Source organism: Engystomops pustulosus, chromosome 2 (genome assembly GCF_040894005.1).
Source record: "Engystomops pustulosus chromosome 2, aEngPut4.maternal, whole genome shotgun sequence".
Lineage (NCBI taxonomy): Eukaryota > Metazoa > Chordata > Amphibia > Anura > Leptodactylidae > Engystomops > Engystomops pustulosus.
In genome coordinates this window covers 127,565,708-127,591,018 of record NC_092412.1, presented here as the reverse complement: position 1 = coordinate 127,591,018, position 25,311 = coordinate 127,565,708, and the positions used below count along the sequence as shown (strand labels likewise).

At 42.5% G+C, this 25,311-nt stretch overlaps 1 protein-coding gene across 1 annotated transcript; it reads left to right on the top strand.

Moving 5' to 3' along the window:
- Positions 1 to 10,393: 10,393 nt before the first annotated feature.
- On the top strand, positions 10,394 to 21,845 carry LOC140118430 (uroplakin-3b-like). Its single transcript, XM_072136335.1, has 6 exons — positions 10,394 to 10,511; positions 13,448 to 13,591; positions 13,685 to 13,877; positions 14,928 to 15,007; positions 18,479 to 18,608; positions 21,079 to 21,845. Exons 1-6 carry the CDS (start codon positions 10,457 to 10,459, stop codon positions 21,182 to 21,184), a joined length of 708 nt encoding a protein of 235 aa, XP_071992436.1. The 5' UTR covers positions 10,394 to 10,456; the 3' UTR covers positions 21,185 to 21,845.
- The last annotated feature ends 3,466 nt before the right edge of the window (positions 21,846 to 25,311 follow it).

Below are 25,311 nucleotides of genomic sequence, written 5' to 3'. Positions count from 1 at the left end.
TTAGCCCAGGTTCAGCACAGCCACTATATTGGTGGCACAGATGCTCTCAACCTTACCTAGTGTTTGCTGCGTGATCTGCCACTCTTGCATGGCAGCACTTAACCTGGCACATGTGATTGTCGGCACTACAGAGTCAAAGTTGTGTGCCATGTGCAAGTAGAGAGCAGCAAAGTTTCTTTGGAGAACTATAATGATAATAAAACACTTGGCACTCCATTTGATGATGCAAAAACACAGAATTTTACTGGTGTACAAAGTATGACAATCCAAATTCATGTAACGTTTCGGTTTTTACTATAGACCTTCTTCAGACACTCATTGCAAGGTGTGGAAGAGGATGACGATGAGCCGTTGTGCAGCGAAAGGCAGTAGAAAAAGCAGCAAGTGTTGCTGAGGCTTTTCTCCTACGTGTCTGAAGATGGTCTATAGTAAAGACCGAAACATTACATGAATTTGGATTGTCATACTTTGTAGACCAGTAAAATTCTGTGTTTTTGCATCATCAAATGGAGTGCCAAGTGATTTATTATTATTATACTATGCTACTTGATTGAGTACACTCTTGCACACCCAGTGGAGTGATGTGATGTCCTTTACTAATTTTTGGAGAACTGCACCACATTCCAAATAATTATGCAAATTATTGGATTAAAGGATTGCAAGCCAAGCACACTGACAAACTGATGTGTGCCCCCTCTGGCTGGATCTGCTCTTCTGTTACTTTCTTATTGCCTTTTTTAAGGAAAAAAAGGCTTTAAAATTATGCAAATGAGCCTGATGGAGCTCGAGGCTCCATTAACACCTATGGATCCCCACTGGCTCATTTGCATAATTTAAAAGCCTTTTTTGTAAAAACCAGGACATAAAAAGCTTAAAGAAGAGTGGGTCCTGCCAGAAGGGCACATACCAGTAAGTAAGTGTGCTTGGTTTGCAATTCTTCATCCTGGTGGTAGATGTCCTTTAACATAGGAACCTGTTTTCTATATCACCTGCACAATTCTTGCATCCATTGAACTTGACAATGCACCATCTCATTCTGAAAAGATACCTCCGTATCATTGGCTGCTGCGGGCATAAGAAAATCATGGTGGCCACTATCTTACCATGGTCTCAAACCTATAGAGAACCTCTGGAATATCATCAAGCAAAAGATCTATGAGGGTGGGAGGCAGTTCACAATAAAACAGTAGCTCTGGGAGGCTATTCTGACATCATGCAAAGAAATTCAAACAGAAACTCTCCAAAAACTCACAAGTTCAATAGATGCAAGACTTGTGAAGGTGATATCAAAGAAGCAGTTACGTGTAACTTGGCCTGTTAGGATGTTATGGATTGAAATAGCTTTTGATTTCATTGAATGTGACCTCCAAATGCTGCAAATTTAACAAATGACCTTTTTCAGTTCTTTGCAACCTATAAAATGTTTTGAACCTCTGCTGTGCATAATAATTTGGTTTCATTTAATTTGTAAAAATATACAGGTTTGTGAAATAAAATTCGATTTATACGGTCATGGGTGATGACTTTTATTATACTGACTGTCATTTGCATCAACCATTTAGGAAAATCAGAGATGAATAATAATTTGGAATGGGGTGTAATAATGGTTAGGGATTAGAGATGAGCGAGCACTAAAATGCTCGGGTACTCGTTATTCGAGACAAACTTTTCCCGATGCTCGAGTGCTCGTCTCGAATTACGAGCCCCATTGAAGTCAATGGGAGACTCGAGCATTTTTCAAGGGGACCAAGGCTCTGCACAGGGAAGCTTGGCCAAACACCAGGGAACCTCAGAAAAGGATGGAAACACCACGGAAATGGACAGGAAACAGCATGGGCAGCATGCATGGATGCCTCTGAGGCTGCTTAATCGCACCATTATGCCAAAATTATGGGCAACAGCATGGCCATGACAGAGTGACAGATTGAAGCTAGATAGCATCTAAAACATCCAATAATTGACCCTGACACTATAGGGGACTTCATGCAGAGGCAGCGGCAGGCTAGAGAGTGGCATGGGGACATACCCTAAATGGACTCAGGCTTCAAACCAATGGGTGGCAGAGAGGAACCAAAGGAGGTGAGCAAGAAGCGCTCAAATAATATCGGTACATGATAAAAGTTTGCCAGTATATTTTGTGGATTACACAGCAGGGTGGCGACAAAGTTAACATGGAAGCCATGAAAACAACCCAAAATTCTGCCTGACACAGCTCGTTTGATAAGGGGACCATGTATGGAGGCAGTGAACTAGTAGTAGATTAAAGGTGCTGCAGTTAAAACTATGTTAGCTGGATCTTGGCATGGAGCTGGCGCTCCGCTGCCAGGCGAGCTTTCGCCAATCCAAGCCCCTGTCTCTAGGCTACTCCCCAAACAGCACTTCTAAGAACCTTTTGTATAAGATCAAGTGTAATAGCGTTCTTATAAGTTTAGGATATGGCGGGTGAGGGGAATGGAAAAAGATGCGCAAGAAGCGCTGAAATAATATTGGTAAATGATAAAAGTTTGCCAGTATATTTTGTGGATTACACAGCAGGGTGGCGACAAAGTTAACAAGTTTGTTGTGGAAGCCATGAAAACAACCCAAAATTATGCCTGACACAGCTCGTTTGATAAGGGGACCATGTATGCCTACAGTTCATGCCAGTCGCTGCTCTAGCTGCCAGTCTCCTTTCGAATACAGTTTAAAATAATAACCCTCATCCATAAAGCTCTGTATAATGCTGCACCCCCCTACCTCTCCTCTCTTATCTCAGTCTATCGCCCAACCCGTGCTCTTAGATCCGCCAGTGATCTTAGATCAACCTCTACCCTAGTGCGGACCTCCCACTCGCGTCTCCAAGACTTCTCTAGAGCTGCACCAATTCTATGGAATGCTCTGCCCCGGACTATCAGACTAATACCTAACCTCCAAAGTTTCAAACGTGCTCTTAAAACCCATTTCTTTAGGCAAGCCTATAACACTCATTAACTGCATGAAGTTTTAACTCTTCTACTAACCTGTCCTGTGTCGTCCTCCCATCTGTTATCCAGCAACCAACAGGCACCAGACTTCTATGCAGTCCCATTCACCCTGGACCTGGTGACGGCTGAGTGGTTCAAGCGACAGCAATTCCATTTATTATATTTTGTTCTATTCCCTAAGAAGAATGGCTTGACCATTAAAAATTCTTTTACCTCGTGTTACCCCATCATCTTCATAAACCGTAAGCTCTGGTGAGCAGGGACCTCACTCCTGTTGTTCCATACAAATGTTGTGCTCTGTTACATTACATTTGTATTTGTTTCCTATGATTTGTAAAGCGCTACGGAATATGATGGCGCTATATAAATAAAGATTATTATTATTATTATTATGGAGGCAGTGAACTAGTAGTAGATTAAAGGTGCTGCACTTAAAACTATGTTAGTTGTATCTTGGGATGGAGCTGGCGCTCCGCTTCCAGGCGAGCTTTCGCCAATCCAAGCCCCTGTCTCTAGGCTACTCCCCAAACAGCACTTATAAGAACCTTTTGTATAAGATCAAGTGTAGTAGCGTTCTTATAAGTTTAGGATATGGCGGGTGAGGGGAATGTAAACAGAAGCGCAAGAAGCGCTGAAATAATATTGGTAAATGATAAAAGTTTGCCAGTATATTTTGTGGATAACACAGCTGGGTGGCGACAAAGTTAACAACTTTGATGTGGAATCCATGAAAACAACCCAAATTTCTGCCTGACACACCTCGTTTGATAAAGGGACGATGTATGGAGGCAGCTATATGGACGACTTTTGGAGGTAGCAATAGAGACAACGTGTGGAGGCTGCTATGGAGACAATTTAATTTGGATAGTGCCTGTATGTGGCAGTCCAAAAAAGTTTTCAAACCAGAGGAGCAGGTAGGTGGCCCTCCAGAAAAATGGAATAGATTGAGTGCCTGTATGTGGCAGTCCAAAAAAGTTTTCAAACCAGAGGAGCAGGTAGGTGGCCCTCCAGAAAAATGGAATAGATTGAGTGCCTGTATGTGGCAGTCCCAAAAAGTTTTCAAACCAGAGGAGCAGGTAGGTGGCCCTCCAGAAAAATGGAATAGATTGAGTGCCTGTATGTGGCAGTCCAAAAAAGTTTTCAAACCAGAGGAGCAGGTAGGTGGCCCTCCAGAAAAATGGAATAGATTGAGTGCCTGTATGTGGCAGTCCAAAAAAGTTTTCAAACCAGAGGAGCAGGTAGGTGGCCCTCCAGAAAAATGGAATAGATTGAGTGCCTGTATGTGGCAGTCCCAAAAAGTTTTCAAACCAGAGGAGCAGGTAGGTGGCCCTCCAGAAAAATTGAATAGATTGAGTGCCTGTATGTGGCAGTCCCAAAAAGTTTTTAAACCAGAGGAGCAGGTAGGTGGCCCTCCAGAAAAATGGAATAGATTGAGTGCCTGTATGTGGCAGTCCAAAAAAGTTTTCAAACCAGAGGAGCAGGTAGGTGGCCCTCCAGAAAAATGGAATAGATTGAGTGCCTGTATGTGGCAGTCCAAAAAAGTTTTCAAACCAGAGGAGCAGGTAGGTGGCCCTCCAGAAAAATGGAATAGATTGAGTGCCTGTATGTGGCAGTCCAAAAAAGTTTTCAAACCAGAGGAGCAGGTAGGTGGCCCTCCAGAAAAATGGAATAGATTGAGTGCCTGTATGTGGCACTCCCAAAAATTGTTTAAAACAGAGGACCGGGTCGGTGGCCCTCCAGAAAAATTAAATTCATAAAGTACTATAGCTAGAGCCAGTGGGCCCTGTCAAAAAATAGCCAGTTTCCTCTGCTTTACTGTACAAAGAGGAGGAGAAGGAGGAAAATGAGGAGGAGGAGGAGTGGATAAATTATTCAGGTTGAGCTTCCTTCACCTGGTGGAGAATGGAAATTATGAGAAATCCAGGCTTTATTCATCTTAATAAGCGTCAGCCTGTCAGCGCTGTCAGTCGACAGGCGTGTACGCTTATCGGTGATGATGCCACCAGCTGCACTGAAAACCCGCTCGGACAAGACGCTAGCGGCAGGGCAGGCAAGAACCTCCAAGGTGTACAGCGCCAGTTCGTGCCACATGTCCAGCTTTGAAACCCAGTAGTTGTAGGGAGCTGTGTGATCATTTAGGACGATGGTATGGTCAGCTACGTACTCCCTCACCATCTTTCTGTAAAGATCAGCCCTACTCTGCCGAGACTGGGGACAGGTGACAGTGTCTTGCTGGGGTGACATAAAGCTGGCAAAAGCCTTGTAAAGCGTACCCCTGCCAGTGCTGGACAAGCTGCCTGCTCGCCTACTCTCCCTCGCTACTTGTCCCGCAGAACTACGCACTCTGCCGCTAGCGCTGTCAGAAGGGAAATACTGTTTCAGCTTGTGCACCAGGGCCTGCTGGTATTCATGCATTCTCACACTCCTTTCCTCTCCAGGGATGAGAGTGGAAAGATTTTGCTTGTACCGTGGGTCCAGGAGAGTGAACACCCAGTAATCGGTGCTGGAATAAATTCTTTGAACGCGAGGGTCACGGGATAGGCAGCCTAGCATGAAATCTGCCATATGCGCCAGAGTACCAACGCGTAAGAATTCACTCCCCTCACTGGCCTGACTGTCCATTTCCTCCTCCTCCAACTCCTCCAACTCCTCTTCTTCTGCCCATACACGCTGAACAGTGAAGGACTCAACAATGGTCCCCTCTTGTGTCTCGCCAACATTCTCCTCCTCTTCCTCCTCATCCTCCTCCACCTCCACCTCCTCCGATATGCGCTGAGAAACAGACCTAAGGGTGCTTTGGCTATCAACAAGGGAATCTTCTTCCCCCGTCTCTTGTGACGAGCGCAAAGCTTCCGACTTCATGCTGATCAGAGATTTTTTCAACAGGCCAAGCAGCGGGATGGTGAGGCTGATGATGGCGGCATCGCCACTGACCATCTGTGTTGACTCCTCAAAGTTACTCAGCACCTGACAGATATCAGACATCCACGTCCACTCCTCATTGTAGACTTGAGGAAGCTGACTGACCTGACTACCAGTTCTGGTGGAAGTTGACATCTGGCAGTCTACAATCGCTCGGCGCTGCTGGTAAACTCTGGATAACATGGTCAGTGTTGATTTCCACCTCGTGGGCACGTCGCACAACAGTCGGTGAGCGGGCAGTTGGAGGCGGCGTTGCGCTGCCCTGAGAGTGGCAGCATCTGTGCTGGACTTCCTGAAATGCGCACAGATGCGGCGCACCTTCGTGAGCAAATCAGACAGATTGGGGTATGTCTTGAGGAAACGCTGAACTATCAGATTTAACACATGGGCCAGGCATGGCACATGTGTCAGTCTGCCGAGTTGCAGAGCCGCCACCAGGTTACGGCCGTTGTCACACACAACCATGCCTGGCTTCAGGTTCAGCGGTGCCAGCCACAGATCAGTCTGCGCCGTGATGCCCTGTAATAGTTCTTGGGCGGTGTGCCTTTTATCGCCTAGGCTCAGCAGTTTGAGCACCGCCTGCTGTCGCTTAGCGACGGCACTGCTGCTGTGCCTAGAGCTACCGACTGATGGCGCCATGCCCACGGATGGTAGTTCGGAGGAGGAGGTGGAGGAGGGGTGGGAGGAGGAGGAGGCATGGTAGGCCTGAAACACCTGGACCGAGGTAGGCCCCGCAATCCTTGGCGTCGGCAGTATATGACCAGCCGCAGGGTCAGACTCGGTCCCAGCCTCCACCAAGTTAACCCAATGTGCCGTCAGCGATATATAGTGGCCCTGCCCGGCAGCACTCGTCCACGTGTCCGTGGTCAGGTGGACCTTGTCAGAAACGGCGTTGGTCAGGGCACGGATGATGTTGTCTGACACATGCTGGTGAAGGGCTGGGATGGCACATCGGGAAAAGTAGTGGCGGCTGGGGACCGAATACCGAGGGGCGGCCGCCGCCATGAGGTTGCGAAAGGCCTCGGTCTCTACTAGCCTATAGGGCAGCATCTCCAGGCTGAGCAATCTGGAGATGTGGACATTAAGGGCTTGGGCGTGCGGGTGGGTTGCACTATATTTGCGTTTCCGCTCCAGCGTCTGGGGTATGGAGAGCTGAACGCTGGTGGATGCTGTGGAGGATCGTGGAGGCGACGATGGGGTTTTTGTGGCAGGGTCCTGGGCAGGGGGCTGACTATCAGCTGACACAGGGGAAGGAGCAGTGGTGTGCACGGCCGGAGGTGAACGGGCTTGTTGCCACTGAGTGGGGTGTTTAGCATTCATATGCCTGCGCATACTGGTGGTAGTTAAGCTATTAGTGGTGGAACCCCTGCTGATCCTGGTTTGGCAAATGTTGCACACCACAGTCCGTCGGTCATCCGGTGTTTCCTTAAAGAACCTCCAGACTTATGAAAATCTAGCCCTCGCCGCAGGAGCCCTCGCCACGGGAGCTTCACTAGTTGACACATTTGGCGCTGATGCACCAGCTCTGGCCCTGCCTCTCCGTCTGGCCCCACCACTGCCTCTTCCAACCTGTTCTGGTCGAGGACTCTCCTCCGTCTCAGAAGCACTGTGTTCACCCGGCCTATCAACCCAGCTTGGGTCTGTCACCTCATCATCCTCCGATCCCTCAGTCTGCTCCCCCCTCGGACTTCCTGCCCTGACAACAACTTCCCCACTGTCTGACAACCGTGTCTCCTCATCGTCGGACACCTCTTTACACACTTCTTCCACTACGTCAAGAAGGTCATCATCACCCACAGACTGCGACTGGTGGAAAACCTGGGCATCGGAAAATTGCTCAGCAGCAACCGGACAAGTGGTTTGTGACTGTGGGAAGGGTCCAGAAAACAGTTCCTCAGAGTATGCCGGTTCAAATGCCAAATTTTCCTGGGAGGGGGCAGACTGGGGGGGAGGAGGCTGAGGTGCAGGAGCTGGAGGACTGCCGATTTCGGTGACATGGGTGGAATGCGTGGAAGACTGACTGGTGGACAAATTGCTCGAAGCATTGTCGGCAATCCACGACATCACCTGTTCGCACTGTTCTGGCCTCAACAGTGCTCTACCACGAGTCCCAGTAACTTCAGACATGAACCTAGGGAGTGTAGCTCTGCGGCGTTCCCCTGCTCCCTCATCAGCAGGTGGTGTCTCACCCCGCCCAGGACCACGGCCTCTGATTCCTGCAGTAGTTGGACGCCCACGTCCCCGCCCTCGTCCTCGTCCTCTACCCCTAGCCCTCGGGTTAAACATTTTGAAAATGAAAGTTGAAATCAAACCCCTAATAAATTTTCCCACTTTGGTGTTTGAGGTGGATATGTGTGTCACTAAGAGCTAAACACAACGGTAGCAAGTCCCCCTGCAAATTCCTCACAATATGGTACTAGCTGCACTACTAGTGCCAGCAAGCCCAGCCACAAGCAAACAAAAAAAAAAAAAAAGTATAACGTTATTGTAGCCCTAAGAAGGGCTGTTGGGTTCTTGTTGAATCACTCCTGCCTAACACTATTCTAATAGAACACCCTAACGCTTTCCCTGACCAGCAGCAGCTCTCTCCCTAGCGGCATCCAGACACAGAATGATCCGAGCAGCGCGGGCAGCGGCTAGTCTATCCCAGGGTCACCTGATCTGGCCAGCCAACCACTGCTATCGACGTGTAAGGGTACCACGTCATGCTGGGTGGAGTGCAGAGTCTCCTGGCTTGTGATTGGCTCTGTTTCTGGCCGCCAAAAAGCAAAACGGCGGGAGCTGCCATTTTCTCGAGCGGGCGAAGTATTCGTCCGAGCAACGAGCAGTTTCGAGTACGCTAATGCTCGAACGAGCATCAAGCTCGGACGAGTATGTTCGCTCATCTCTATTAGGGATCTTTCAATGATCTTACAGTTCCATCCACTCCATAAAGAAGATAAAGTGGGGACAGGAGACAAGAAAAAAGGGCGCTGGATGTGTAGGTTAACTCAGGATAGCTGGATATCAATAATTTGTATAGGTGTACACTCACCTTGTTGAGTTGCGCAAAATGGCACAACACATATAGCAGGTATTGTTAAAATTGGAGCGGTCTGCAGCCTCTTGGAGTTCCGGTGGGTTTACCCGTCCGGTGTGGGAACAGTGAGTTTCTCCGATATGGGTTTCTATTGGATATCCCCAATTTGATCAAAGAAAGTTTGGCGCGGTCCGTTCCGTTAGTATTTTAAAAAACAGAATATAATAAAAACATAAAAATGAAAAGCAAAACGCCTTTCGAACCCATAATGGGTTCTTCGTCAGTTGCATTACATGGTGTGTATTGGTAGCTCATATATAAAGCAATGGTGTTTGGTGGGTTGATGACCCGGTAACCAGGTGACCTAGCAGTATTAACAATAGATTGCCGAACAATCAATGAGGGACTCCTCTAAAACAATCTGAAAACCACTAAAATTAACATTTTTTCTGAATGTCATGGACATAAAATGCTGAACTATAGGTGAAAGAACCTAAAGAGATAGAAACCATAATTAGAAAACATTGGCATATTCTTTTGAATGACCCTTATTTAGAAAAAAATATTTCAAAAAATCCACAGTTTACTTACAGAAGGGCCAAAACTTTAAAACAACGGCTAGCCCCCAGCACCACGGAACAGACCGCGCCAAACTTTCTTTGATCGAATTGGGGATATCCAATAGAAACCCATATCGGAGAAACTCACTATCCACTCCATAAAGGAAGCAGAATTAACTATATTGTGAGGTAGATACTGCATTGCCAGTCATGTGTCATCTGAGATGAAACGTTTAGAGGTTGAAGAAGGAACATCACTGCAGATGCCCTTATCTTCAGTTCTATAGTTCCTAGAAGCATGGAACTGGCAAAGAAGCACTGAAATAATCACAATTCCTTGCAAATCGTCAGGCATTGCGATTATTATCACCTTTTTTCCAAAGCATGAAGGGAGCTTGGTGGGCGGTGGGTTTCGTCTGGCGCGGGTGTTCCTGCCCTGTGCCTGCACACTTCTTCAACCATGCAAACATTCACCTAGCAGCTAGCTTCTGGCATAATTTTGACACATCCACCTGCTGTATGGAACGTATCTTTCTCATACTAATACTTCATTGGTATAAGGGACCAAATTTCTGGTGTTTGATACCCTTCTCCATATCCTGTGCATATGTGTATAAGTTGGTAAAGTTAGTCCAGTGTCTTTAAAGACACAGTGATCTAACCAAGGCTTTAATGGAAGAGAGAAAAAAGTCAACACCAAAGATGCTTTAGATTACAGGACTGGTTTGGTGACATTTCATTCAATACAAAAGAATGAGAAAATGCGAGCCACTATGTAAGAACAATGATACAATGGCTTATAATGTGAAAAACAAGTAGAACATGTTTGCTATCAGCATGAATGTGAAGAATGTAGATATTTGAGGCATCTTCCTAGATATGTGGGTTTTTAAGGAGTGAAAGGTAAATGCATGTGTCCTGAATTTAGTCTTAGTTTCTTCAGTGGCTCTGTTCACTAGCACGGCAAGCTCGGAAGAGAGAACACCATAAAGATGTCTTCCCACATTCAGGTGTGGATGCTTGTTACATTATCTGTTGTTGCAGCAGGTTAGTGTCTTTCTAGGTGAATGCTGAATATAAGCTCTTTGCAATTGTCTCTGTTTTAAAGCATGTGCTGGGATTCAGAAAATGGCATTTTTTTTTCTTAAATTAAGAGAACAGAAAAACAGATATCTTTATTCAGATGCATGTCTCATGTAGTGGGTGCAAATGGTTTCCAATTGACCAGTGGACTTTAAGCCAGTCCATTAAACGGCACATGTAATTTTGAAGAGTGAAATAATGCAATTTTCTAAGATATTTGTTGAATACAGAAGAGTTCTAAGAGTCATAAGAAGATCTGGTATAAGGGTAAAAGTACACACAGAGAAATACATTTATTTTATTTATTATATACATTTTATTTATTTATTTATTTACGCAATTCATTGACTCCTGCATTCATAAGCATGTGCTGCTCCAAGTTTGCATCACAGGTAAAATATACACAGCAGTACTGGAAGGTTTTTAAACCCCTCAAAACTATTTAGATTTCAGCAACTCTCCCAAATGGACCAAAAACTAAACCTGATTTTTAGAAAGACCTAAAAGTAGATAAGGAGAACCAATGAAAATGAACTTCTGCTTTAAATATCTGGTTTAACCCTGTGTGCAGCAAGAATGTCATCTAATTATTTCCATTGATTGTTCATTAGTTTTGCACAACGCCTTGGAGGAATGCCTCACTACACAACAGCTGTATCTCTGTTATGTTGGGCATGTTTTCTGTCATATGCTTCCCTTATATTCCCAAGTTTACTAATGGATTTAGATCACACATGCATCTTCTTAAACCATTATTTGGTAGAATGACTTGCCCTTTTATTGTGGTTTGGCTTTATGACCCAGGAAGTCTTGAGATTGAGCTAACGGCAGTGGTCCCAGGGACCGACTGCACCTAAAAACTATTTCCAGGTGTGATCCTTGGGGAAAAAAATTTCTGCCCAACAAATACTCCAAATCTAACACCAACCCATATAATGTGCCATTTCCCACCGCCGTCGGTCTAAAATGGCCCTATTCCTGCAGCTGTACCTTCTTCTGTACCCCCTGCTGACACAGCTCCTTTTTTCTGTTGTCTGCCTTTATTAGAAGTACATTAAAATGCCTCTTTTTCTATAGCACTCCACATACACATATAATGTCCACCTATAAGGTCCACTGTGCAAATTTTACCACAAAAATAACTGTTAAAACTAGAATATAAGCCTAGGGTGGAAAATGCATCTGCAACTCACTAATAAAATGTCCAGTAGCAGCCTCCATTCACTAATAAGCTATACAAGAGCAGCTTCCCCTCACTAATGAAATATTCACAGCAGAACTGCCCACATTAAAGAAATGCCCACAGCAGTGCTCCCTTCATTAATGAAATGTCCACAGCATAGCTTCCCCCCATTAATGAAATGTCCACAGCAGAGCTCCCCTAATTGATGAAATGTCCACAGCAGAGCTTCCCCCCATTAATGAAATGCCCACAGCAGTGCCCCCCTCATGAATTAAATGTTCACACTAATGAAATGATAAGCAGCAGTCCCCTTTCACAAATGAAATGCCCACAGCAGGCCATATTTACCTTCAGCTTCTTCTTCTCACAATTTCCGGACAGAGGAACATTTCTGACTGAGCACACACTTTGATGTAATCAGCTGCATCATAGTGTGTGTGGGGGCAGAATGCATAAACATGCCTCTGCCATAAAGCCATAAAGAGAAGAAACCAGAGCCACAGGGAGAAGAGGAGGTAAGTACCACGTTTAAAAAAAAAAAAAAAACTTGTGTTGTGACATGAACACTAATATTGGCTAGCATAAGAAAGGTTAATTGTGACCTCACAAACCATGATACAATATTATGGAATAGTATTCATGCCTCTTTTAACTTTTTCCACTTTTGAGGGTTACAGCCACAGACTTACATTCATGAGCTACATCCATCTATAAACTCTGACCAGCTTCCAATTCTCTACCGAAGCAAAGCATCCCCAAAGCATGATGTGACCAACACATTGGGGCAGATTTACTTACCCGGTCCATTCGCGATCCAGCGGCGTGTTCTCTGCGGCGGTTTCTCAGAATCCGTCAGGCTTTCATTCGTCCAAGCCCCCCCCCCCCCCGATTTCCGTTGCATGCATGCCGGCGCCAATGCGCCACAATCCGATCGCGTGCGCCAAAAACCCAGGGCAATTCAGGGAAAATCAGAGCAAATCGGAAATATTCAGGTAACCCGCCGTAAAAACGCCATTCGGGCCCTTAGTAAATGACCCCCATTGTTTCAAGGTGGGGATGGTGTATTCAGGATGATATGTAGTGATGGTTTTCTTTCACATGTATTTGGGCATGTTTTTTCTCCTATAAAGCATGAAAAAGTTGAAATTGCGGCTGTCCGCTTTTTACCCTCTGTGCTACCCTCTAACCAAGTGGGTGTGATGGCTTGCTTTTAAAAGTGGCTAATGATATATAGAGAGGAAATCCACCACTGCAAGTAAACACTTTTTTGTTTTTTTTTATTTGCAAATGCACATATCATTTTCTTTATTGGTTATTGATACTTTTTATTGCTCATAAAAAATGGCAATAAAATACTAAGTTTGTGGCTGCACATTTAAAAATTCCCAAAGTTCAAGGGGTATTTGCTATCCAATGTATGATGTTTGCTGTCAAGATTGCAGAGGATGTTAGTAATGCAGAGGATGTTAGTAATGACCATACAATGACCATACAACATTTTAAAGATATGCAGTTATTAATCACATATAGAAAGAGAATTCACAGACTGAGCACTATCTTATCCATATGCAGCTGGCACCCACTGTTAACACCCAAGATGGATGTTGAACATGACCGTAACACTTGAATGACCATAGCACATTTGCACCACCAACTTGTCCTTGACTATGGCCGCAGTTACCATGACTGATGTTTACTTGTGTTTATTCTCTTTTAGATTATACATATTATATTCCACAACTAGTCCCCACATCTCTTCAAGGAAGACTGACAACTACAACATTTACTCTGGAGAGCCCGAAATGCCTCTTTAAACAGATGTCAACTAATACTGTATGGCTACTTGTAGCTAACAAGATAGGTATACAATTAATGCACACCTCCATATGACTTGTAGATTGATTTTTACGTTCCTTTGATTGTTTTTTTTATTGTCATTTTTTCAACCCTATAGTGGATACAACCAAGTTGACCATCCCTGCTCCTTATTCTTCGTTTGCATCTAATGGATACTATCTTACTCTTAATGCAACTGAGAGTAGTTATAACTGTGATAATAATGCCTCTTACATTAGAGTTGGCAGTGATACTTCCTGCTCAACCCCCAACACCTGTAATGGACCATTAGCTTCTACTGGCAAATACATGTAAGTACTGATTACTGAAAAAGAACCTTACAGTGGGCTATTTGACCAAAATATAGTATAATATATAAAAGTGTTTTCACTGATGATATTCAAGTCTTCAGTATCAGATTGGTGGGGTTCAGCTGCTTAAAGTCAAAATGAAACCAAACTGCGTCTTATTTATACACAGTGGCATATTAAAGGGGGCTACAGTGGCTGTAGTCTGCTTTTTCTCCTCTTAAAAGTTGAGCATCAAATGAGGGATGGTTCTGTCTCAGAATCCATTCTAATCCATTCTATTATCTCCTTTGTAGAAGGTTTGGGAAAGCAGGGATAGGAACTATGGGGCAGATTTATCAAGTGGTCTAAAAGTAAGAATGTCAGAATTGGCAACCAATTACAGCTCAGCTTTCATTTTACCAGTGAATATTTTAAAGGGAATTCGTAACTGTTTGCCATGGGCAACTAAGAACATTCTTAAACAAAGAAAAACAAGCGCTCCCTGGTGCAATAAATTTTGGGATACCCCAAGTGCGTCTTTATAGATAAGGTATCACGCTCACCTTTAGTAGTTGTGCATGCAGGCACAACACTGTTGTAGAACACATCGGGTGCTGCCTAGTAAGAACATTCTTTTAGACAGTTTGATAAATCTGCCCCTATGTCTACAAGCAGCAGAAACAAGGACAGAACAATGCATTCAAAAAGAAAATATCTCAGCAGTAATGGCTCAAATAAAATTAACATATTCAGCTATATTGTCTACATTGCAACCAATCACAGCTTGTTTTATTTCATATTTTATCTTTAAAACATTAAAGCTGTTTTGTGATTTTTTTTTTAATAGAAGACGCACAATAATGTTTAGATTGACAAACCACAAAATATCATAGTAAATATAAGGCTAGATTATAGTAAATATAAGGTAAGATCAAAGTAAATGCAAGGCGAAATCACATCAGCTAAGTAAAGATTTGCTTATTTTATATTAAATTGAGCTGAACTTTAACTTTATGCTATATTTGCCAGAGGTAATACCAACAGGATGTTTTTGCATTCCCCTTTTTTCAGAGTTAAATTTGTTGTTTTGGATATCAATAATAAAATAGTGGATGAAACTGGTTGGTCTGGCGTTATCACACTTCGTCAAGGTAATACAATGTAACCATTTAAAGTAAATATGCTGTATTTTATGTAAGACTGTATTGAAAGGCTTGCCATACAGGATAAGAAACCTTCAACATGGGATAATATGGAACTATAGGAGACATTTATCAGGAAATAAATAATAGTAATAACTTAGAAAGCGACCAGACTGCAAGAAGTAAGTAAATGCATTTAATATTGGTGAAGAACAGAGGTTTTTCTATATGAGTACTGGGTAGTACCCATCACATGGATTTAACAGTGGGTCACCTTCTTGTTGCAGTCAATGGATATTTTATGTATTAAACAACCATTTTCTGCATAGGCTACAACAATGGAATCACTAAATTGCTGAAAACTTGCAAACCAAATGAGGTGCGCTAGGACTTTCTAGAATAGTTTAATAACTTTCTCCTGAAAAACACAGAATCAAAAATGAGCTCACAGCTGCTATGTGTTGTTCATAATACTTAAAGGGGTTTTGCCAAGAAGGAAAAATCTCAATCCCCTAGTGATGTTAACACAATAAAAATCATTTTAACCCCTTACTTTACAATTTTACTCAGTTTTATAGCTGTTTTAGCTTCTATCACTCCCTAGGCTGCTCAGTGAAAAATCTCAGGGTCTAGGGGCAATTGAAATTGTGTACAGCAGGACTGTAAGAGACAGGTTTGACTTATATCTGTAAAATGCTCTATTTTTGTTAATAACAGTGAATTAGAAAATGTGTTATTTTGTTATTCCGAGTACATATAAGGAACTTGTCTTTGTGGGAATACCCCTTTAAAGAGATTATCCCATAAAACTTATTTATCTCCTATGTACAGAAAATCCCATTGGGCACAGTCCTGTGCTCTATAGACTGCTATGAGACATTGAGCATGGCAGAAGTTGGCATCACAGGGCAACTAAAGGGAATTTGCAGTCTACTATTGATTTGATTGCAGGGAGAAATTCTGGCAGATGGACCACCTCACCATCAGGCATTCATCCCGAATCCTGTGGGTAATGGATAAAGGTCTTCTGGGAAAAACAGGAACTTTTAGAGACCACTAATACATAAAAGGCAGATCATGCAGGCTTTGTTTCTCATTTAGTATAGTTCAGCCAATGAAAGTCAGGTAAATTATACATATATATACATATAATGCATATACATACACTGTGCTCCTTGTGACTACTTATGTACTGGTTCAGTGCTCAGTGAAGAAAGAAAAAGTATTGAAGTCTTGAATATTAACCCAGTTAATGTTTGGTATATAAACAAGTGACTTTGGAGTCCTAATTAGCCTAGTGGCTGCTTCTTGTACTTCACAATCCTATTTGAGAGGTGACAATGGGGCAGATTTATCAAGCAGTCTGAAAGTCAGAATATTTCCAATTGCCCATGGCAACCAATCACAGCTCCCCTTTAAAATATTCATGAGCACTGGTGAAATGAAAGCTGAGCTGTGATTGGTTGCCATGGGCAATTGGAAATATTCTGACTTTCAGACTGCTTGATAAATCTGCCCCAATGTGTTACAAAAGGAGCTACAGCCACTCCCCTACTTAAGAGGTATTCCAGGAATTAGCATAATTCATATACAAATGGGTCATTAAAATATATCCTTATATATAATTAGATGTTATTTACAATTTTGCTCCCCTTTGCAGAAAAATGCTGTTGACATAAACTGTAATGAAGAATTAAAATGCCACTGGCCCTTTAATCAGTCCATTGAGTTTCTCTGCTCGGAGCAGGCACAGGACAGAAGATGGCCACTGGTCATATGTCCACATCACATGTCCTGCACCTCTCTGGGCAGGTCATGTGATCACCACTAGTTTGGCTGTAGTTGGTTGCAGTGCTTCCAGTATGGTCAGTGTTGTGGTGAAACCCATCTCAGTGAGGTAATGTGCAGTGATGGCAGATACACATCATTACTATGGTAACAGCAGGACCGTCTGTTACATCATCATTGGGAGCAGAGTATAAGAGGGAAGAGAGGTTACTGAGAACTAAAGAATCATGGGTCTTAAAGTTTCCCATTGCGGCCATCTTAGTGATAACTCCACCTATTTTATAAAGCCCATAACATTTTGTGAATCATAAAGGCTAACTAATTAAGCTACATTTTCTGATTTATGACATTGAGTTTTATTGTATTCACTTATTTATAGCATTATGGGTTTTTGTATTAGATGTTTATGTTCCCGGAATACCCCTTTAAGAACACACAACAGTCGACTCAAGTTACAGCCAAACCTTATATCATTTTTGAGAGCAGACAACCTAGCACTTGCATTTGTCTTGATCAGCAGTTGACAGTACATACCACCTTTAAGCAACCTTGTGTCATACAAACATAAGTAGTTTTAAAAAATGCATGAAAGTTTGTATTTCTGCAAAAAACTTACATCAAAGCAGAGATTTACACACTTGATTTAAAATAATAATTAAAAGTTAGCAGAAATATATATACCACAATACTCAACATCAACAAGAATTTACACTAAAAACACATGCAACATTTGCTATTAACACAGAAATGTGTTTATAATGTATAAAGCACAAGGTAAAAAGCTCCAATCCTGTCAAAATCTATTTTCTTTCAGAAAGCACAGTGTATTACACTCCCATGTATAAAAATATAACTTTAAATAATAATTAATACACACAATCACTTTCATACACAACCACCTGTGATAAAATCCCAAAAACATGAAAGTTCAAATTGTCCATTTAAATATGTACAAATCCAGAATACTTAAAATTAAACAGAAAATTAAGTTTCAAAAAGTTGTGAGATGTGAGGAGTTTATGCATACCCCACATATGTAAATTCACCTGTATATGCATCAAAGGGAATGTTAAATCTAAGTGTTGAACCCAACTATTTTTGCAGAAATTTGAGCACCTTCGTCTTAACAGTGCAATAAGAGAACCTCCTGTGGTTCATAAGATGTTGAGTTAGAGTACTATATCGTATTTAGAAAAACAAAGGGACAATGTAGAATAAAAACTTAAAATAGGAATATATGTGCTTTTTATGTGTCATGTAGCCAGAATAGGAGCAGGGGATCCAATGTTTATCTTCTCGCTCTATTTTACTGCAAATAAAAGATCACTCTATATACAAGTGTGCTCGGATAGGAGAATTTCCTCTTACATGCGTTTGTTGATGTGTTTCTAGGTGCCTTAAAACTGAAGATAATAACTGTTAGAAAAAATATCTCTGGTTTTCTGGCAGCTAGAAACACGATCCTGGTGTCAAATGAAAGATTTTTCTGTTTATTATAGGTGTCGCCTATTTAAAGTAACTGCTCTTAGTAGCCAGGACATATTAGAAACTTCCTGGACCACTGAGCTGCCTTTCTGTAAGAAATACATTCTTGGCAATAAAAGGGTTAATAAAAAGAGCGTTATGTGTGTTGTGTACAGTTTTCAGATTGTCATCATATAGGTGCTGAATATATTTATCTCTCTCGCACAGGGAAGGCATCATCAGTAATTGATACCTGGCCTGGTAGACGTAGTGGGGGTATGATTGTTCTTACCTCCATCCTTTCAGTCCTGTTGGCTTTCATTCTGGTTGGTCTCATTGGAGCTTTCATTCTGGGAAGGTAAATAAATTCTTCAAACCTCTTAAAAGATGTTCTTCCTGACCCATATACATGCTTGCGTGGGTCTGTGGGCAGAAGGGAGTAAGCCACTTTTAGGCACATTCGGTTAGAGAGGCGTGAGAACAGAGAGACATTCAAGATCCTTTACTCTCTTAACATGATTCTCTTTAACCGGTTAAGGACCGGGCCCTTTCCTGTTTTTTCATGTCCATTTTTCACTCCCCACCTTCAAAAATCTATAACTTTTTTATTTTTACACGTAAAGAGCTGTGTGACGGCTTGTTTTCTGTGTAACAAATTGCACTTCATAATGATGGTATTAAATATTCCATGCCATGTACTCGGAAGCGGAAAAAAAATTCCAAATGCAATGAAAATGGTGAAAAAACACATTTGCGCCATTTTCTTGTGGGCTTGGATATTACGTCTTTCACTGAGCACCCCAAATGACATGTCTACTTTATTCTTTGGGTCGGTACGATTAAGGGGATACCAAATTTGTATAGGTTTTATAATGTTTTCATACATTTACAAAAATTAAAACCTCCTGTACAAAAAATTTTTTTTTGATTTTGCCAAATTCTGGCGGTAATAACTTTTTTATACTTTGGTGTACGGAGCAGTGGGTGGTGTCATTTTTTGCGAAATTTGATAATATTTTCAATGATATCATTTTTAGGACTGTACGACCTTTTGATCACTTTTTATAGATTTTTTTAGATTTTTCAAAATGGCAAAAAAGTGCAACTTTCGACTTTGGGCGCTATTTTCCGTTACGGGGTTAAACGCATTGAAAAACCGTTATCATATTTTGATAGATCGGGCATTTTCGGACGCGTCGATACCTGATGTGTTTATGATTTTTACTGTTTATTTATATTTATGTCAGTTCTAGGGAAAGGGGGGTGATTTGAAATTTTAGGTTTTTTTATTATAATTTTTTTTTTTTAAACTTTTTTTTATTTTTAGTTATACTATTTTTCAGACTCCCTAGGGTACTTTAACCCTAGGTTGTCTGATCGATCCTATCATATACTGCCATACTACAGTATGGCAGTATATGGGGATTTTCTTCCTCATTCATTACAATGTGCTATCAGCACATTGTAATGAAGGGGTTAAAACGAAATAGCCTCGGGTCTTCTGAAGACCCGAGGCTACCATGGAGACGGATCGCCGCCCCCCGATGACGTCACGGGGAGCGGCGATCCCAGGTAAGATGGCGGCGCCCATGCGCCGCTATCTGTTTGAGGCTGCCGGCAACTTTGCCGGCAGCCCACGCTGTAGAAACACCCGCGATCGGTGCTAGCACCGATCGCGGATGTTACCGGTAAGCCTTTGCTGCAATATGCAGCAAAGACTTACCGGCTATGGAGAGGGCTCAGCCCGTGAGCCCTCTCCATGCAGCGCGACGCGACCGCCGCCGTGAATACACGGCGGGCGGTCGCGAACCGGTTAATATTCTTTACTGGTTGGTATTTGTATAGTAAAAAATAAATGTAATCATAAGATATGAGGTTAAAGGGTTTTCCAAGTTGTTGATAAAGGGGCCACAACAGGTAATTAAGATAACAAACGCATATATATATATATATATATATATATATATATATATATATTCATTCCCCATGCTTCAGGGTCACAACTCATGTCCTCCTCTTTGGGATTTGTTGAATGCAGCTAATCAGTGGCCTCAATGCCCTTATTCATGTGTTCACAGGACTTCATCTAACACTAATCTCAAGCACATCTCATCTCTCTTTCACCTCATGTCAGATGTAGGGTAGTTTCAATGTACAGGCAGTCCCCGGGTTACATACAAGATAGGGTCTGGAGGTTTGTTCTTAAGTTGAATTTGTATGTAAGTCGAAACTGTATATTTTATAATGGAAGTTTTAGACAATTTTTTTTCTTTTGCCCCAGTGACAATTGGAGTTTCAAAATTTTTGGTGTAATTGGACCAAGAATTATCAATAAAGCTTCATTACAGACATCTTACAGCTGATCACTGCAGTCTGGGCCTATAGTAAAGCATCCATAGAGCTTCACCAGAGGTCACATGGGGCAGAGGGGTCCGTCTGTAACTATGGGTTGTCTGTAAGTCGGGTGTCCTTAAGTAGGGGACCGCCTGTATGTGTATGTGGATAGTATTTGTAGCAGGCCAGAGAATATATATTTTTCCCTGAGTACATCTTTAAGCTGTAGACTAATATATTTTATTTTTATTTAGAATGCTAACAGGAATATGTGCTTTTCAAATGTTCTTAAATATATATATATATATATATATATATATATATATATATATATATATATATATATACTGTATATTCATTTGGAAATATTTAATATTATCAAGTTTATTTGATTTACTTGAAAAATGTTCTATTACACGTGCATAATTAAGTTAATAGCAACAATCCTATTTTATGAAAATATTATTGATTAATGTATATATATTTTTTTTAAGTAAACACGTTAAGCCTGATACCGTTGCTCCACCAGTGGCTACGAAGAATTATGAAACACACTATGCATCTGAAAAAAAAAATACTTACTCTGAGCCATTAAATTAATGGCTGCTTTACTGACAATACCTTGACAATATTCTATATAATTGACTTTTGTTTGTTTTGATATCACAGTGCATATCACAGTATGAACGTATGCTATAACTTGTAAAGTAAAAAAACATGTTTTTATTATACTTGACTGTAATATGACTATGGGGCACATGTATCATAAGTCTGTCTTTTTCTGTGTGTTTTTTGAGACTTTTCTTGGCTTTCCTGCTGGTCTGAGGATTTTCCTTATTGATACATGTGGCGTTTGGTCTGTAGTGAATTTGCAACTTTTTAAAACATAAGTTGCAAAAAAACAGTTTCCCAGCTATTTTTTATGCCTGATCATGGGCAGCCATAGATTTGCACAAAAATTAGTGACTTTTTTAAAAAGTCGCAACGTTCACATCTGGATTAAGGTGATAACTCAGGGAAAACTGCAGGAAACTAGACAATGGCGAACTTTGAAAGAAGACAGTTTTAGGCACAAAAAAAGTCGCAAATGAGTACAAGAACCACGGAAAGTCTCAAAAATGTAAGAAAAAAGCAAGCCAAAAGTTTTGATACCCCTATGACGATATGTACAGTATATACATGGAAATGATATGATCACATTGTGTGATGTTTTCCTTTTTTTGTCATTTGGAAAAAAAATAAATGAGATCACTGTAGTGTATGCTTGTGTCCTAAATTTTAACATGTATTATTGAAGAATAAAACATACATTAATAAATGTGCAGTGAATTTTAAAATGAGATAAGACAGTCTTAATAATGCCCAAGATTTATTAAAGTGGAGGAAGTTAAATGTGTTGCACATATATTACACTTATCCCTTTCTTGACTATGTCAATGGCCTTTCACCTACACAGGGGGTCAAGTAAGTTTAAATAGCAACTTGAATACCAATGTTTTATTATTATTAACTGGGAAAAAAAGGGTAGTGGGTAAGTTAAATATGGAACAGGTGATGGGTTCTGAAACCTACCTTTGGTATGCAGAAAGTTGGAGAATGAAAAAGTGATGAATAGACTTCACTAGAGATGAGCGAACATACTCGTCCGAGCTTTTGATTTTTGACAGCCAGAAACAGAGCCAATCACAAGCCAAGGGACTCTGCAGTACACCCAGCATCACGTGGTACACTTACATGTCGATAGCAGTGGTTGGTTGGCCTGATCAGGTGACCCTGGAATATACTAGCTTCTGCCAGCAGTTCTCGGATCATTCTCTGTCTGGATGCCGTTAGGGATAGAGCTGCTGTTGGTCAGGGATAGCGTTAGGGTGTTCTATTAGATTAGTGTTAGGCAGGAGTGATTCTACAAGAACCCAACAGCCCTTGTTAGGGCTACAATAGCGTTATATTTAATTTTTTTAAATTTGCCTGTGGCTGGGCTTGCTGGCACTAGTAGTGCAGCTACTACCATATTGTGACGAATTTGCAGGGAGACTTGCAAACCTTATATCCATTTCAAACAGCTAAGTGGGACAATTTATTGGGGGTTTGATTGAATTAGGCACAGTCTGCCGATTTTTTTTTTTTTTTTCAAAAGTGAAAGTGAAAGTCACAGCACAAAATCCTTTTGTGTGCTGTTAGTGGTGCAAATGAAATTTCATCTAGCTTAGTCTGCCTGCTACTGTTTAGCAAGCTAGTCTCCAGATATCCCAATCCACATTCTCTCTGCCGGTGAAGGGTACTGTACGTCACGTGTGGCGTAATCAAATACGGTCTTTTGTTCACATCAATACCGGGACATTTAAAAAAATTGTCTGTGTTGGTTAGAAACTAGCCATAGCTGTCTAATTTCTTCTGCATGTTTTGTTCTTCTATAAATAAAAAAAAAACAAAAAAAAAATTACCAAAAAAAATTTACAGTTTATATTTCTCTTTATATATTCTCTTTTGTCTATAAAATAGACTTTTATTTGGAAAATGTTGAACCCGAGGGCTAAGGGTAGAGGATGAGGACGTTGGCGTGGGCATCCAATTACTACAGGGGTTAGAGGCCATGGTCCTGGGCGGGGTGAGACACTACCTGCTGATGAGGGAGCAGGGGAACGCCACAGAGCTACACTCCCTAGCTTCATGTCTCAACTTACTGGGACTTCCACGCAGTCCACCCATGTTACCCAAGTGAGCACTCCTCCACCTCAGCCTCCTTCACCCCAGTCTGCCCCCTCCCAGGAAAATTTAGAATTTGAGCCGACATACTCTGAGGAACTGTTTTCTGCACCCTTCCCAGAGTCACAAACCACTTCTCAGGTTGCTGCTGAGCTCTTTCCCGATGCCCAGGTTTTCCAGCGGTCGCAGTCTGTGGGTGATGATGACATTATTGACGTAGTGGAAGAAGTGTGTAAAGAGGTGTAGGACGATGAGGAAACACGGTTGTCAGACAGTGGTGAAGTTGGAGCAGACAGAGGGATCGAAGGATGATGAGGTGACAGACTCAAGCTGGGTTGATAGGCCGGGTGAAGACAGTGCTTGTGAGACGGAGGCAAGTCCTATACCAGAACAGGTTGGAAGAGGCAGTGGTGGGGCCAGACGGAGAGGCATGGCCAGAGCTGGTGCATCAGCGCCAAATGTTTCACTTAGTGAAGCTCCCGTTTTGAGGGCTAGATGTTCTCAAGTCTAGAGGTTCTTTAAAGAAACAGTGGATGACCGACGGACTGTGGTGTGCAACCTGTGCCACACCAGGATCACCAGGGGTTCCACCACTACTAGCTTAACCACCACCAGTATGCGTAGGCATATGAGTGCTAAGCCCCCCACTCAATGGAACCAAGGCCATTCACCTCCGGCCGGGCCCACCATTGCTCCTTCCCCTGTGTCATTTGCTGCCTCTGCTAGTCAGCCCCCTGCCCAGGACCCTGGTAAAAACACCTCCCGCTCGAAAACCACACCTTCGCCCTCCACGATCCTCCACAGCGTCCACCAATGTCTCCATGCGCAGCGTTAATCTGTCTATACCCCAGATGCTGGAGCGCAAGAGGAAATACAGTTCCACCCACCCAAACGCCCAAGCCCTCAACGTCCACATCTCCAAATTACTGAGCCTGCAGATGCTGCCCTATAGGCTGGTAGATACCGAGGCCTTTAGCAACCTCATGGCGGCTGCCCCTGGTTATTCGGTCCCCAGCCGCCACTACTTTTCCCAATGTGCCATCCCAGCCCTGCACCAGAACGTGTCAGACAACATCATCTGTGCCCTGACCAACGCCGTTTCTGACAAGGTCCACCTAACTACGGACACGTGGACGAGTGCTGCCCGGCAGGGCCACTATATATAACTGACGGCACATTGGGTTAACTTGGTGGAGGCTGGGACCGAGTCTGACCCTGGGGCCGCTCATATACTGCTGACGCCGAGGATTGCGGGGCCTACCTCGGTCACGGCCTTTCAGGCCTACTATGCCCTATTTTTTGCTAGGGCCACCTAGCTCTAGCTATAGTACTGTATGTATTACATTTTTATGCAGGGCCACATTTGTGGTCCTCAGTATTGCAAATGTTTTGGGAGTGCCACATACAGGTACTCTATCTATTTAATTTTTCTGGAGGGCCATCTACCCGGTCCTCTATTTTGAAAACTTTTCTGGACTGCCACATACAGGCACTATCCAAATTTAATTGTCTCCATAGCAGCCTCCACACGTCGTCTTCATAGCAGCCTCTACATGTCATCTTTATAGCTGCCTCCATACGTCGTCTCCATAGCTGCCTCCACACGTCATCTCCATAGCTGCCTCCAAAGGTCGTCTCCATAGCTGCCTCCACATGTCGTCCCCTTAGCAAATGAGCTGTGTCAGGCTACATTTTCAGGTGTTTTACCGGCTGTGATTTTCTGGCGTTTTATATGGGTCACTCATTTTCACAATGCACGCATAGCTGGATGACTGAGTGCGCATCTCCCCCCCCACATGCCTCCACACTTCATCCACATAGCTGCCTCCACACGTCGTCCCCTTAGCAAACAAGCTGTGTCCGGCAAAATTTGGGGTTGTTTTAACAGCTTCCACATCAAACTTGTTAACTTTGTCGCCACCCTGCTGTGTTATCCACGAAATATACCGCCAAACTTTTATCTATGAAGGATATTATTTCAGCGCTACTTGCGCATCTCTTTACGTTCCCCTCACCCGCCA

What these genes read in the sequence shown, in the direction of transcription:
- LOC140118430 (XM_072136335.1), top strand. Translation starts at nt 10,457, where the DNA reads ATGTCTTCCCACATTCAGGTGTGGATGCTTGTTACATTATCTGTTGTT. An exon ending in GCTTCTACTGGCAAATACAT is followed by an intron (nt 13,878 to 14,927) that starts GTAAGTACTGAT and finishes CCCTTTTTTCAG; the next exon opens with AGTTAAATTTGTTGTTTTGG. An exon ending in CGTTATCACACTTCGTCAAG is followed by an intron (nt 15,008 to 18,478) that starts GTAATACAATGT and finishes TCTCTCGCACAG; the next exon opens with GGAAGGCATCATCAGTAATT.